The sequence below is a fragment of the Tachyglossus aculeatus genome, chromosome 20, assembly GCF_015852505.1.
Source record: "Tachyglossus aculeatus isolate mTacAcu1 chromosome 20, mTacAcu1.pri, whole genome shotgun sequence".
Classification (NCBI taxonomy): domain Eukaryota; kingdom Metazoa; phylum Chordata; class Mammalia; order Monotremata; family Tachyglossidae; genus Tachyglossus; species Tachyglossus aculeatus.
The window spans coordinates 439460-454034 of NC_052085.1; the positions used below are offsets into that span (position 1 = coordinate 439460).

Genomic DNA, 14575 nt, shown 5'->3' on the forward strand with positions numbered 1-14575 from the left:
ATAAATAGAATAGATATGTACAAGTAAAATAAATAGAGTAATAAATATGTACAAACATATATACAGGTGCTGTGGGGAAGGGAAGGAGGTAAGATGGGGGGGATGGAGGGGGGACGAAGGGGAGAGGAAGGAAGGGGCTCAGTCTGGGAAGGCCCCCACCACTTCCTTACGGTCAGTAATCAGCACCTCAGAGGACCTCCCTGGCAGGATGTTCGTTCTAGTCGTGTTAGTTCTCGTTGTCTCATTTGTTTCTCTGACATTTCTGTCTCTGCTCAGAGAAGGAGCAGGTTTTTCAGCTCACCTGTATGTGGATGGCTCCCTCTACTGCTGCTTCTATATCAGAACCACCACTGATGAGCGACAGCTGCTCCTGGGCACTCAAACTTCCCTTCAGCATGCCACGGCGTTCCAGCTCCTGCATCTGTTTCCTGGGGAAAACCAACAAGGAGCGTTCACAGAAGGTACCACCGCAATCCCAGCCCCTAAGATCCACTTTTCTTTAAGATGTGGTGCCCTGGAGCAGGCTCGGCAAAGCCACGTGTTCCTTTCAGGAGGTTTCTCGGGAAGCTCTCTACATGTTGCCGACTTGGACTTGGACTTGACAGTAAGCGCTCAATAAATACGATTGAATGAATGAATGTATATATGCATATATTATGTATTTATTACTCTATTTTATTTGTGCATATTTATTTAATTCATTTTATTTTGTTAATATGTTTTGTTTTGTTCTCTGTGTCCCCCTTCTAGACTGTGAGCCCACTGTTGGGTAGGGACCGTCTCTGTATGTTGCCAACTTGGACTTCCCAAGCGCTTCGTCCAGTGCTCTGCACACAGTAAGCGCTCAATAAATATGATTGAATGAATGTATATATGCATATATTGTGTATTTATTACTCTATTTTATTTGTGCATATTTATTCAATTCATTTTATTTTGTTAATAGGTTTTGTTTTGTTCTCTGTGTTCCCCTTCTAGACTGTGAGCCCACTGTTGGGTAGGGACCATCTCTCTAAGTTGCCAACTTGGACTTCCCAAGCGCTTAGTCCAGTGCTCTGCACACAGTAAGCGCTCAATAAATACGATTGAATGAATGAATGAATGTATATATGCATATATTATGTATTTATTACTCTATTTAATTTGTGCATATTTATTCAATTCATTTTATTTTGTTAATATGTTTTGTTTTGTTCTCTGTGTCCCCCTTCTAGACTGTGAGCCCACTGTTGGGTAGGGACCGTCTCTCTATGTTGACAACTTGGACTTCCCAAGCGCTTAGTACAGTAAGCGCTCAATAAATACGATTGAATGAATGAAAGCTCGGCCTATTCAGCATTTGTTAAACCCTTACTATGTGTCGGACATCTTACTAAGCACTGGGGTGAACAAAAGCAATCAGTTGGACACAGTCCGTGTCACACATGGGCCTCACAGTCTTAATCCCAAGTTTACAGATGAGGTCACTGTGGCACCGAGAAGTTAAGTGACTTGTCCAAGGTCACACAGGAGATAAGTGGTGGAGCTGGAACTAGAACCCGGGTCCTTCTTTCTGACTCCCAGGCTCTATCCACTAGGCCACGCTGTCTGCCACACTTCTGCAGGGATCCAAGACTCAGGGCTGCAGGAGAAATGTTCATCTCATCTGCTCACCTCAAGCATGAGCTGAAGACTCAAATGGCACATAGGAGGGCGGGCATGTGGGCAAAGAGTGCATGGAGAGAACCAGGAGGTGGCCAAACCAAACAGGCGCTTACTCTCAGCAAAGACAAGTGGTCCCTTGCCCCATGAGAGTAGTTTCTAAGCATCTTTCCCGGGCAGCTTGTCCAGCCCTGTTCTCTGGGGGAGAATTTTCAACACCAGGCCATGGAGCTATCACTTGACAGACCTCATCCTTTCCCCTCTTCACGCCCTTCTCCCCACCCTCACCTCAAATAGGGGCTAAAAGAGCCCTGGAACTCAGAGGGGAGTCATATAGAGAAGTGTGACACCTATAGACTGTGAGCCCACTGTTAGGTAGGGACCGTCTCTATATGTTGCCAAATTGTACTTCCCAAGCGCTTAGTACAGTGCTCTGCAAACAGTAAGCGCTCAATAAATACAATTGAATGAATGAAAGCGTGGCCTAATTCAAAGAGCACAGGCTTGGGATTAGAGGACCTGGGTTCTCATCCCGGCTCTGGCACCTCCTTGCTGTGTGACCTTGGCAAGTCACTTCACTTCTCTGCACCTCAGTTTCCTCATCTGTAAATGGGGCATAAATGCTACTTCCTCCTGCTTAGACTGAGAGCCCCATGTGGGATGGGGTATGTCCAACCTGATAATCTTGAATCTACCCCAGCTCTTAGTTCAGTGCTTGGCACATACAGTAAGCTCTTAAAAGTACCATAATTATTATTATTATTATTGGTATTTAGGGATGGAACAACTACCTCTACCGGTAGTGTTGTTCTTTGAACCATCCCACACACTGCCAACTCAACAAAGGAAAGCTTCCCCAAACTTCCTGGGCTGTCAAAGAGGGCAAGCCAGAGACATCAAAACGGTGCCCCTCTGGGGGTATGTGGCAGCTCTGCCATGTCTTTCTGCAATCTAGGGCCAAGGGTACACTGGGCTGGCCAGCATCTGGCAGTCCCTTACCAAAAGGGTGGGGTCCTGGAGGTAACCTCCCCCCCAGCCCCTGCCCCCATCTTTGCCGGGCATTGTCCATCAGGACAAAACAATGCCAGACCCTGGATCCGAATCTGGCATTACCTTTTGCTTCCTGACACTGGTGTCCCTGGGGGAAAGGGTTACACTCTCAGTACAGTGCCTGACACATAATAAGCACTTAACAAATACCATTAAAAAGCAAACAAACAAAAACCCTGAGCTCCCATTAGCTTTTGCATCACTGGCTTGGGTTCCAACCTGACTTTCATAAGGGAAAAAAATCAGAGGGAATTGAACAGGCATCTTGAATGCAAAAACCTCTTAATCTGGGTAGGAAGAGGGATTAGTCTCTGATGAGAACACCTTTGGAAATTCACGCTGGTTTCCTGGTACAAAGCTCTCAAGAACGAACTCCAGAAACTGGTAGAGATCTGATACCCAAACCAACTATCGTGAAACTGAATCCTCTCTGTGAATCCAGGGACTTATAAAGCAACTAAACCTACCTTCTTTCTTACTGCTTCCTTCTCCTGGTATTTATTTCAAGGGTTACGGAAAGAAGAACAAACATATGCAAGGACCCCACGAGGGTCAGGCTCTTGAGACCCCCTTGCCGCACCAGGGCAGAGCTGACCTCAGGCTTCATGTTTGTGAGTTACATCAATCAGTAGTATTTACTGAGCGCTTACTATGTGCAGAGGACTATATTAAGTGCTTAGCAGAGTACTGTAGCGTGGCTTAGTGGTAAGAGCCTGGGCTTGGGAGTCTGAGGACATGGATTCTAATCCCGGCTCTGCCATTTGTCTGCTGTGTGACCTTGGGCAAGTCATTTAACTTCTCTGTGCCTCAGTTACCTCATCAGTAAAATGGGGATTAAGACTGTGAGCCCCATATGGGACAACCTGATTACCTTGTATCCGCCCCCACAGTGCTCAGAACAGTGCTTGGCACATAGTAAGCACTTAACAAATGCCACCATTACAATAGAATTAGTGAACACGTTCCCTGTCCATAGAGAACTGACAGTCTAGAGGAGCAGCCCTTCTGCACAAGAGACACCTCTTGTGTGATTTTGTTCACACGGCTCATGGATCCTGGCTGGGAGCAGGGGAATAAGCCCCCACCCATCTAGAAGTGCCCAACGCCCCCAGGACAGGGTGACACCCACCAAGGGCAGCTCCAGGCCCTTGTTTTCCCACAGGAAAGTAGGTCCTTCGACAGAGAAGCCCTGGGGTGGGGCGGGACCCTGGCCAAGTGAGAGGGAGAAGAGGCCAGTCAATACACCCTGAAGGTGTTTTGCTAGGCAGCTTGCCGGCACGGGAGGAATTTCACGCTGCAGGAAGCAGGTGGTCAGTAAGAAGATTTCATAACAAAGCTGTATTTTCTTTTTCCCAAAAAGGCACAAGCAGCTCTACATCTGCAAGCTTTAAAATTCTGCTGAAATATAGATGGGTCACGAAAACAGAGTCTCTTCTGTCCGGAAAGAGTTGTTCTCTTTTTCCAGTTGGATTTGTGTACATGAATGCTGTTTATTGTCATAAAACACTCCAGGACAGAGGCAGAAGCACAGGGGGCCCTTTCTAGATCCAAAATAGAAAAGTTACCATCATCCAGGAATGAACGCTTGATGGTGTCTCAGAATACTAGTATTGGTAGGAGGTAAACTGTAGGCTGGTGGCTCAATTCCCCGGAGCTGGGAGGAGAAAGGGTATGAAAAGCAGTGACTACTTTCACCCAGTAAGCCCTCCAGTCTGACATTTCCCATCTGATTCAGAACACAATTTGTGCCCTTCAGCAACTCAGAAGCAAATTCCGGAACTGTCTCAGAGCAATTCAAATTCAGTCTCAGCTCTATTGAGGACAACTGTTAGGGTCAGGCCAGGCTGAGAGGCAGAGTTTGGTGTTTCCAGAGCCCTACTCTGTCCTCCTCCCACAGGGGGAGGGGGCACTAGAGGGGACAGAGGCAGCAGTGGGGACTGGGCACAGACACTCTGTCAACAAATGGAGCTTTCCTTGGGGCAGCTGGAAATCCCTGCGACAATCCGGAACTGTGAACTCGCTTGCTCGGGAGCAAGACTATATTGCACCCACTGCCTCTCTGGGTGATTGGAGCTCAGAGCTCCCCAGTACCCAACAACAAGTGGTTTATAGCTTCTGGCTCCTTTCTCTTAATGACTCTCTTTATCCAAAGGGAAACCATTGCCCTGAACTACCCCTGGAACCAAAAGAAAACAGCCTAGTCCTCTGGAGATATTTACTGAGGGTCATGAGTGGCATGCCAAGCACCAGGCCCTGGAGGCCCTGGCCCTACCCTTGAGCAGCTTATAGTCTAATAGCTGGTGCAGGGGCAACACAAGTGATAGTGATATAAAACCACAGACCAGATGACTAAACAAGCAGACCCAGCTAGAACTGCACAATGGATTCATTCACTCTCATTCAATCGTATTTATTGAGTGCTTACTGCATGCAGAGCACTGTACTAGAGCTTGGGAAGTACAAATCGGCAACATATAGAGACGGTCCCTACCCAACAACGGGCTTACAGTCTAGAAGGGGGAGACAGACATCGAAACAAAACAAGTAGACAGGTGACAAAACAGGGCAGTAGGGGCAAGGCCTTTCTTGGAATCAGGACAGCAGCACTTGGACCTAGTCTTCATTTGATTCTGGTTCCAAGAGTTTGTCAGAGGTCTTCCCTGCCTCATAAATTCCCTTTAACTTAGGGGACACCTATCATTCCATTCCTATCATTGCGAACTTGTACTTCCCAAGCGCTTAGTACAGTGCTCTGCACACAGTAAGTGCTCAGTAAATACGACTGAATGTATGAATGAATGAAATTATGTGGGGAGAGAGAGCTTTCTGGGCTGCAAGCTCCTTCCTTACTTCCTGAAAGCGGGGACCCCCGTTTTCACAGGGCTTGAGCCTGGCCGGCAGCCATGGTCCCCTAAGGCATGGTCTAGAGCTCCACACCCTGGTCTGTGCGCTTAGTCTTTTGAGGTGGCTGGTACAGGTGCTGCTGTTTGTGAATGGATTCTAGATGTGGTATTATGTTTGTCAGTTATTTTTTATGGTATTTTTTAAGTACTTACTATGTGCCAGGCATTGTACTAGGCAATAGATAGGATAGAAACAAGCTAGTCAGATTGGACCCAATCCACCTGGGGCTAACAATCTTAATTCCCACTTTACAGATGAGGTAACAAGGGCACAGAGAAGTGAAGTGACTTACCTAAGGTCACAGAGCAGAGAAGTCATGGAGCCAGGATTAAAATCTAGGTCCTTCTAACTCCGAGGCCTGGGTTCTATCCACTAGGCCTTGCTGCTTCCCTATTTCCCTATTTATTGAGCACTTAACAGGAGCTGACCACTGCATTAAACACTTGGGAGAGTATAGTACAAAAGAGTTGGTAGACACTTTCCTTGCCCACAAAAAGCTTACAGTCTAAAGCGAGGAATTTACAGTCTATGGTTTTTTTATTAAAAACCTGTTCCCTGTCTTGTGCTTCAACCCCGGCTGGTCTCTAAATCCAAGGACTGTGGCCCAGCGATGCAAGGCCCGACTGCTTGGGGACTGAACGGACTGACAGTCCAGCCATCAGAACAAATCAATCAGAACAAGGACCTGGTCCCAGAGGAAGGGTTACTCTCTGGAAGTGCTCCAGAGACCAGAAAGGATCAGTGGACAGGGGAGGGAGAGGAGGGAGCAGGGAGAAGAGGACCTAAGCTCAAAGGAAAGCCTGCCCGAGTTATCCCAAGATTGGGACAGACCGGACTTCAGTCTGGGGAGAGGGGGGCAGTGCAGAGACCTGCCCTACCACTGCCTGAAGCCCATCAGAGCCTTAAACTAACTCAAGGATTTGCCACCCATGATGAAAGGAACTGGATAAAGAAATAAACCAAGACACTTCTGGGGCAGCCAACTGCCGGCCTGGCAGTATGCAGTTCCGACTGCCTTTCCTGCTTGATTTACACTGAAAAAATTGGCTGGGTTGGGGGCGGGGGGCATGATGGGAGCGGGGAGGACACAGGAAACCCAAGTGCCCCAGGCACTGTTCTCTAAAATAACAGGTCCAGGGACAAGGCACATATTTCTTTAACTACTTGAGACTTGCTTTATTATAGCTAGGGCTCTTTCCATTTTCTACTCAGAAGTCAGCTGACATACCCAATACTCTCCAGGGCAGTGGTTATCTGCTGTTGTCCAATATCGTAAAGTTTCACCTTGAAGCCTCCACTGGCAAACAGCATGGCCCAGCTGCGGCCGATGAGTCCACTAAAAGAAAGAAAGAGAAAAATACTTACTGACATGTTGAATTTGAGAGCCCTACAAAAACACTTTGGGTAGCTTTATCCCCACCGTTTTGCTGAATTTATCACCTCAAAAAAGACAGTTTGGGTGGCTTCATTGATATTTATTTGGTAGAAGAAAGCATCTGCTATACTGTAAACACACTGTGAGCAGGGAACATCTCTGAAATCTGTTGTATTGTACGCTTCCAAGTGCTGAGCACAGGGCTCTGCATACAGCAAGCTATCGACTGGCCCTTTGTCTGGCTATGGAAGCTACCCCGTAACCGCCTGCTAGGTCACAGCACACACTTCCCACACATAAAACCCCTCTGTGTGCAGATTGCCTAAAAGGACTCAGGTCCCCAATGGGGACATGCCAGCAGGAAGAGGAGGGTAAGTGGCACTGCCCAAGATATCGGCACTAGAGTCAATTCCTCATGCCTGTCTCTGCTCTGAAGCCTTTGGGACTTAACTAAGGCTCATCAGTCATTCGTTTGTGAGGGGAGAGTACAACATCAAAGTCAAGGAGGGCAATCACTTCATTGTTCACCCATGTACATGGGGGAAGGAGTGGGGGGCACAAAGAGATGGCCACTTGCTCAGAGTCCTTTTTTCTCTAGCTCCCCAGCTTCACACTTCAAAGCCGTTTGGGAGGGTTTCAGGGCACTCTTGTCTTTTCAACAGGCATGGGGTTCAGCTCCTAGCACCAAAGTTTACTGCATACTTGACAGAGTCCACCCATCCTGCTCCTGATAGTCAACCCAAGAAGTTGAGCCCAGAAGTGAGCAGCTTCCTCTCTAGCTTCTAGAAAGCCAAGCCGGAGGGAAAAGTACTGCCAGCTTCAGAGGGAAAAGGAAATGAGAATTTACAAAGGAAGAAATCAGCATTTCTTTAAAGAAGCTTTCTCTCCTTTTCCTGCACTACAAGGGCTGATCCCATTCTATTTAACACAAACCGTGTTCCAAAAGCCTGTGAGTTCCCCGAATCAGTTCCAACCAGATGAGAGGACACCCCCCACACCCAGCCCCAGACTGCTCTGTGGCTCCTGAAACCCGCAGGAAGGGAACGAGCTGAACATAAGTGGCTTCTCCCTGGAACAGGCTGAACACCAGCAGCTTCTCCCTCAGGTCCTGCTTTAATTCCAATTCTGGCAAAACTGGAAGCCCAGAGAGACAAAGAACTGGAAAGTGCCATTTTTCAGATCTTGAGAAGGTCGATCTGTTTTCATAAGCAGCAATGCCCCTCAGTTCCTCCCCTCCCTCTTTCCACCAAGAGGTAGGTGGCTCTCTTTCCATTCCGCTCTCAGCAAGGCTTCTTATCTCTTGTTCTAAAGTTGAACTTGACAAAAAAATACTTTTCCAAAACTTGCTGGATCTCTGTCAACTCAGCAGGAACAGAAAGGACAACAAGCAAACCCTGCTGCACTTTAGAAGGGAGGGGTGTCCGTTTGGGTTTGGGCTGACAGAGGAAGTTACTGCACCCTGCAGTCTGCAAGGATATTTTAAAAACAAACATTTGAAAGAATAAGCATTTAATATATCAGGTAAAATAAAGTGATCACTGCAACCATGCCTTTAACAGTTCCACTGAACTGATGGCTTGACTTTTTAAAAAAATGAACAGGACGTTCTTTCTTCCTCACGAGGCCTCTTACATAATCAAACATTGGAACACTACTTTTAATACCCCCATCTGATGAAAAGTGACTTCTTGGTAAGGCAGCTTTTTCTCCTTATTTTTCAATTCAAGCACTAGGTTGGTAGATAAATGGCTGCCATAGAGCACCACCATTTCTAGGTGGGTTATTCACATGATAAAAGAGGGTCCACTGAAAGCACTTATGCTACTCCTGCTTAACTACCACATCAGCCTCCTTGCTGGCCTCCCTGCCTCCTGTCTCTCCCCACTCCAGTACACACTTCACTCTGCTGCCCGGATTATTTTTCTACAGAATGGTTCAGTCCATGTTTCCCTACTCCTCGAGAACCTCCAGCGGTTGCCCATCCACCTCCACATCAAAACAGAAACTCCGTACCACCCACTTTAAAGCACTCAATCACCTTGCCCCCTACCTTACCTTGCTGCTTTCCTACTACAACCCAGCCCGCACACTTTTATCCTCTAATGCCAACCTACTCACTGTACCTAGATGTTGTCTATCGCACTGCCAACCCCTCGCCCGCAACTCCTTCCCTCTTCATATCCAACAAACCACGACTCTCTCCACCTTCAAAGTCTTATTAAAAATCACATCTCTTCCAAGAGGTCTTCCCTAAGCCCTCCTTCTCCTACTTCCTCTTCCTTTTGGGTTACCCTTGAACTTGGATTTGTACCCTTTATTCACCCCACTCTCAGCCTCACACTATTTATGTTCATACCCACAATTTATTTTCATGTCTGCTTCCCCGTCTAGACTGTAAGTTCTTTGTGGGCAGAAACATGTCTACGTACTCTGCCACACTGTATTTTCCCAAATACTTAGTACAGTGCCTTGTTCACAGAAAGTACTCAATAAATATGCCTGAGTGATAGAAATGTGTGCTATTTTGCATTTTAGACAGCTAAAGCTGATTCTTTTCTTCCCTCTCTCTTTCCTGAAATGGGAAAAGAGTCTGTTCCCTGGTGCTCTCAGGATGACTTCGGGTCAGGGACTGATACCACATTATTTCCACCCTTGGCGTGGAAACTGAACTCCCCTCCCGTCCACTCATCATGAGAAACCACGTGGCCAAGTGGAAAGAGCATGCCTGTGAGTCGGATGACCTGGATTCTAATTCCAGCTCTGTCATTTTGCCTGCTGTGTGACCTTGGGCAAGCCACTCAACTTCTCTGAACTTCATCCTCATCCGTAAAATGTAGATTAAATACTTGTTCTTCCCTCCTACTTAAACTGTGAGCCCCATGTGGGACAGGAACTTGTGTCCAACCTGATTATCTTGTATCCACCCCACTGGCACATAGTAAGCACTTAATAAATACCACAGTTATTATTATTATCATGAAGGGAAGGAGCCCTGGGGCCTCCTTTGCCCAGAGCATATCTGGGGAGCTGCCGGTTGCAAGATGCCACCTTCAGGGCCAGAGCCAGCCAGAGCAGTTGCTCCTCTCCAATGCGACCAATCTACTGGATCAATACCGCACTTCTAGTTCATTTCCCACTCCTACAGCCTTTTGGGGGCTGGAGTATCACCATGTGTGGATGAGCTCAAGTGGCAGAGCACTAACTTGGCATGTTGGAGGTAGCGGGATTGTTGCCTGAATTCTCCAATCTATTTTTCCGTGCTTAGTACAGTGTTTGGCACATGGCAAGCTCTTAACAAATGCCAAAATTATTACTATTATTATTATCACGAGTAGATGACACTAGAGAGGTCACAGACCAGAAGAGGGGAGTGGTTTGGGGAGGCAAAGGTGGTGTCAGTCAACAACCCACCTATCAACTAAAGTTACAGGGTTGGGATTGGTGGAGAGTGCAGTGTGCAAAACTATCCAGCTTCTGGTGACTGACTTGCGGTGAGTGAATCAGTGCCAAAGATTCTCACGGCTTTCAGGAGACGGGGGAGTCCCCAAAAGCCAAGCTTAGTCACGGGTGGACAGGTGTCTTTCCCTTAGGCCTCTGGAGCTACAGAAAGCCCAGCCTGAGGCCTCAGAGCCAGAGCCCTAAATCAGTGACTTTTCTCACTGTCCAGCCCAGTCCCTGCTTTTACAAAGGACGTGGCAGATGGTCACCTTTGATAGCCTGCTCCTGGCAAGAGGTGGGCATGGCTCTGCCCTCCGGCCCTGTGTGGTCTCAGTTAATGTCCGGGTGGCGCTGGCACCAGACCAGCATCCCGAGGGGTTTGAGGATGCCAAAAGCTGGACGAAGCACCAAAACTAGTTGTGGCATCTTTCATCCCTCCACCTGCACATCCGGGGTGGTTCAATAGGACCTTCTGTAGAGTTCCTAGGCAAAGCAGATGTGACCTCACGCGGCTTCCTGTTCTCCCTCCAGCAGCTGGCAGGCACCATTATACTGTCATCTTGACTAAACTGTAACTATGCAACTCGACTGCCTCTGGGGAAGCCACTGCATGCAGTTGGAGACAATGGAAGCCGCGAGAAGCCTGGCAGCGATGAAACCTGTTAGGCTTTGGCTGAATTTGTGGTGGATTGTCAACACTTTTCCCACCTTTAAAATACACTGTGAAGGGTTTTAATTTAAAAAGTTGGCAATCAGAATTGATGAGCCTGCCTTTTCAAAGTTTAATCTTGAATACATGGAAGCTTATCTTATAAACTGATTACACTTTGTACGATAGGTCAACAATCTCCCTGAGGGCTCAAAGTTCTGACAAACTAAGAGGTCGCATGTATAAAACATAAATAGAAACCTAACACGAATATGCTCCCCCTGAACTATCCGGGGACTTTTATCCTCCCCTTGCCAGCTAAGACGGCAGTTCGTATTGAGCCAACAGACCCCAGGGGGGCAAATCTTTCCTGGTAGACCAAAGACCCCAACACAGTTTACTCGCTGGTGACCCGGTAAACCCAAAGCGGGCCCCGGGCACAAACACTCACTCAGCACAATTGGGAATTACAATGAGAGCCCCCTTCCCAGTTTACCAATTAGAAAAACAAACAAACAAAAAAATCAGCTAGATTTCGAAAGAAGGGCACAAGTGCCTCTGGGTAGGGATTCTAAATGGCGAACGTGTCACTTCTTTATTCGGTATAATCAATCGTATTTATTAAGCGCTTACTGTGTGCAGAGCACTGTACTAAGCGCTTGGGAAGTACAAGTTGGCAACATATAGAGACAGTCCCTACCCAACAGTGGGCTCACAGTCTAGAAGGGTATAAGCCAATCCCGGCTCCGCCACTTGTCTGCTGTGTGACCATGGGCAAGTCACTTCACTTCAATGTGCCTCAGTTACCTCATCTGTAAAATGGGGATTGACACCGTAACCCCACGTGGGACAGGGACTGCGTCCGACCCAATTTGCGAGTGTCCATTCCAGCGCCTAGTACAGTGCCTGGCACAGGGCAAGCGCTTCACAAACACCATTATCGTTATTGTTACGGTGCACTGCACTGAACGGGAGCACAATCAATAGTACTTCTAACTGCGGCTGCTGGAGTTTCTCTCATTCATTCAATCGTATTTATTGAGTGCTTACTGTGTGCAGAGCACTGTACTAAGCGCTTGGGAAGTACAAGTTGGCAACACATAGAGACAGTTCCTACCCAACAGTGGGCTCACAGTCTAGAATCAATCAATCAATCGTATTTATTGAGCGCTTACTGTGTGCAGAGCACTGTACTAAGCGCTTGGGAAGTACAAGTTGGCAACACATAGAGACGGTCCCTACCCAACAGTGGGCTCACAGTCTAGAAGGGGGAGACAGAGAACAAAACCAAACATATTAACAAAATAAAATAAATAGAATATGTACAAGTAAAAAAAATAGAGTAATAAATACATGCAAAAGATCACTATGGCTTAATTATGAAGTAGGATTTGTGCCCTGCCAAGCACAAAATGAGAGTCAAAGGTCAGAGTGGGGAAGCAGTGAGGCCTAGTGGAAATACCAAATGCCTGAGAGTCAGAGGACCTGATCCCAGTTCTGCCACTTGTCTGCTGTGTGACCTTGGGCAAGTCACTTGACTTTTCTGTGCCTCGGTTACCTCATCTGTAAAATCCGTTCTTGGATGCCCTCCTGTCACCTCAAATTTAGTAAGGCTAAAACTGAACTTCGTGTCTTCCCACCCAATTCCCTTCCTCCTGCTCACTTTCCCATCACTGTAGATGGCACCACCATCTCCCCAGAAGAGTGTGCGCGCGGGCGGGCGTCGTGCGGGCTTGCCTCCACGCCTGCACAGCCGAAGCTGGAGGCGGTGAATGCCAGACGACCCGCGGGCACCGTCCAGAGGTGCAACCCGGGCTTCTCGGCGGCGAAAACCCGGCTGGCCGGGGACGCGAGCCCAACGTTGGGTAGGGACTGTCTCTGTATGTTGCCAATTTGTACTTCCCAAGCGCTTAGTACAGTGCTCTGCACATAGTAAGCGCTCAATAAATACGATTGATGATGATGATGATGATGACGCCGGGACTTTACCTGCCAAAAATCACAACACTGTCATCCTGTGTCGAAGTCATTTTCTCCACCGCCGCGGTCTGCAGGGAGACCCGAGAAGGCCTCCTCCTCGGGGAAGGGACTCTTAAGCGCTTAGTACAGTGCTCTGCACACAGTAAGCGCTCAATAAATATGATTGATTGATTGATTAAAAGTGACTGCCGGGCTGCAGCTCGCACAACGTTCCCCTCGGCGAATGGGAGGAGCTCGGCCCGGCCGGCCCCGCCGCGAGCCGCGCTCTCATTGGCTCCCTCCCCTTCCAGGTCGCCCTGACGTCATTCAACCATCCGAAAGGAGCCCTGTGATAGGCTGGACGGAGAGGTCTCTCTCTGGGAAGCGTTACCACCCTCCAATGATCTTGGGCCGCAGCGGGCGGGCTGGCCAATCCGCGCCCGGGGACGTGAGCCGAGTGAGACAGGATTCTCCCCGCGGAGGGGTGGGCCGCTGGACCACTTAAAACAGGGGAGTAGGTTCCCAGCGTGGCTCGGTGGAAAGAGCAGGGGCTTTGGAGTCAATCAATCAATCAATCGTATTTATTGAGCGCTTACTGTGTGAAGAGCACTGTACTAAGCGCTTGGGAAGTACAAGTTGGAAACATCTAGAGACAGTTTCTACCCAACAGTGGGCTCACAGTCTAAAAGACAAAGTCTGGAATGTCCTCCCTCTGCCCATCCGCCAAGCCAGCTCTCGTCCTCCCTTCAAGGCCCTACTGAGAGCTCACCTCCTCCAGGAGGCCTTCCCACACTCAGCCCCTTCCTTCCTCTTTCCCACGTCCCCCTCTCCATCCCCCCATCTTAACTCCTTCCCTTCCCCACAGCACCTGTATATATGTTTGTACATATTTATTACTCTATTTTACTTGTACATATCTATTCTATTTATTTTATTTTGTTAGTATGTTTGGTTTTGTTCTCTGTCTCCCCCTTTTAGACTGTGAGCCCACTGTTGGGTAGGGACTGTCTCTATATGTTGCCAACTTGTACTTCCCAAGTGCTTAGTACAGTGCTCTGCACACAGTAAGCGCTCAATAAATACAATTGATGATGATGAGTCGGAGGCCATGAGTTTAAATCCCCACTCTGCCACATGTCTGCTGGGTGACCTTGGGCAAGTCACTTCACTTCCCCGAGCCTCAGTGACCTCATCTGTAAAATGGGGATTAAGACTGTGAACCCCACGTGGGACAAACTGATCACCTTGTATCCCCCCCAGCGCTTAGAACAGTGCTCTACACATAGTAAGTGCTTAACAAATGCCATCATCATTATTATTATTATTCCATACAGTGAGGAAACATATAATAATAATAATAATCCATCATCATTATTATTATTATTCCATACAGTAAGGAAACATACAATAATAATGGCATTAAGCACTTACTATGTGCAGAGCACTGTTCTAAACGCTGGGGGGATACAAGGTGATCAGTGGGGTTCTAAACATATAGGAAATGTCAATTTGCTTTAGGGAAAAAACCAAATGATAACTCAATCAATCAATCGTATTTA

At 47.7% G+C, this 14575-nt stretch overlaps 1 protein-coding gene across 1 annotated transcript in view; it reads right to left on the reverse strand.

The window, feature by feature from the left end:
• CRYL1 (crystallin lambda 1) overlaps positions 1-13224 on the reverse strand; it is a 57365-nt gene extending 44141 nt beyond the window's left edge. Inside the window, exons 1-3 of the mRNA XM_038762077.1 lie at positions 13047-13224; positions 6824-6931; positions 302-428 (exon numbers count right to left, since the gene is read on the reverse strand). Coding sequence (XP_038618005.1) covers positions 302-428; positions 6824-6931; positions 13047-13087 — 276 coding nt within the window. The 5' untranslated portion in view covers positions 13088-13224. The remainder of the gene's footprint in view (positions 1-301; positions 429-6823; positions 6932-13046) is intronic.
• Between the last annotated feature and the right edge of the window lie 1351 nt (positions 13225-14575).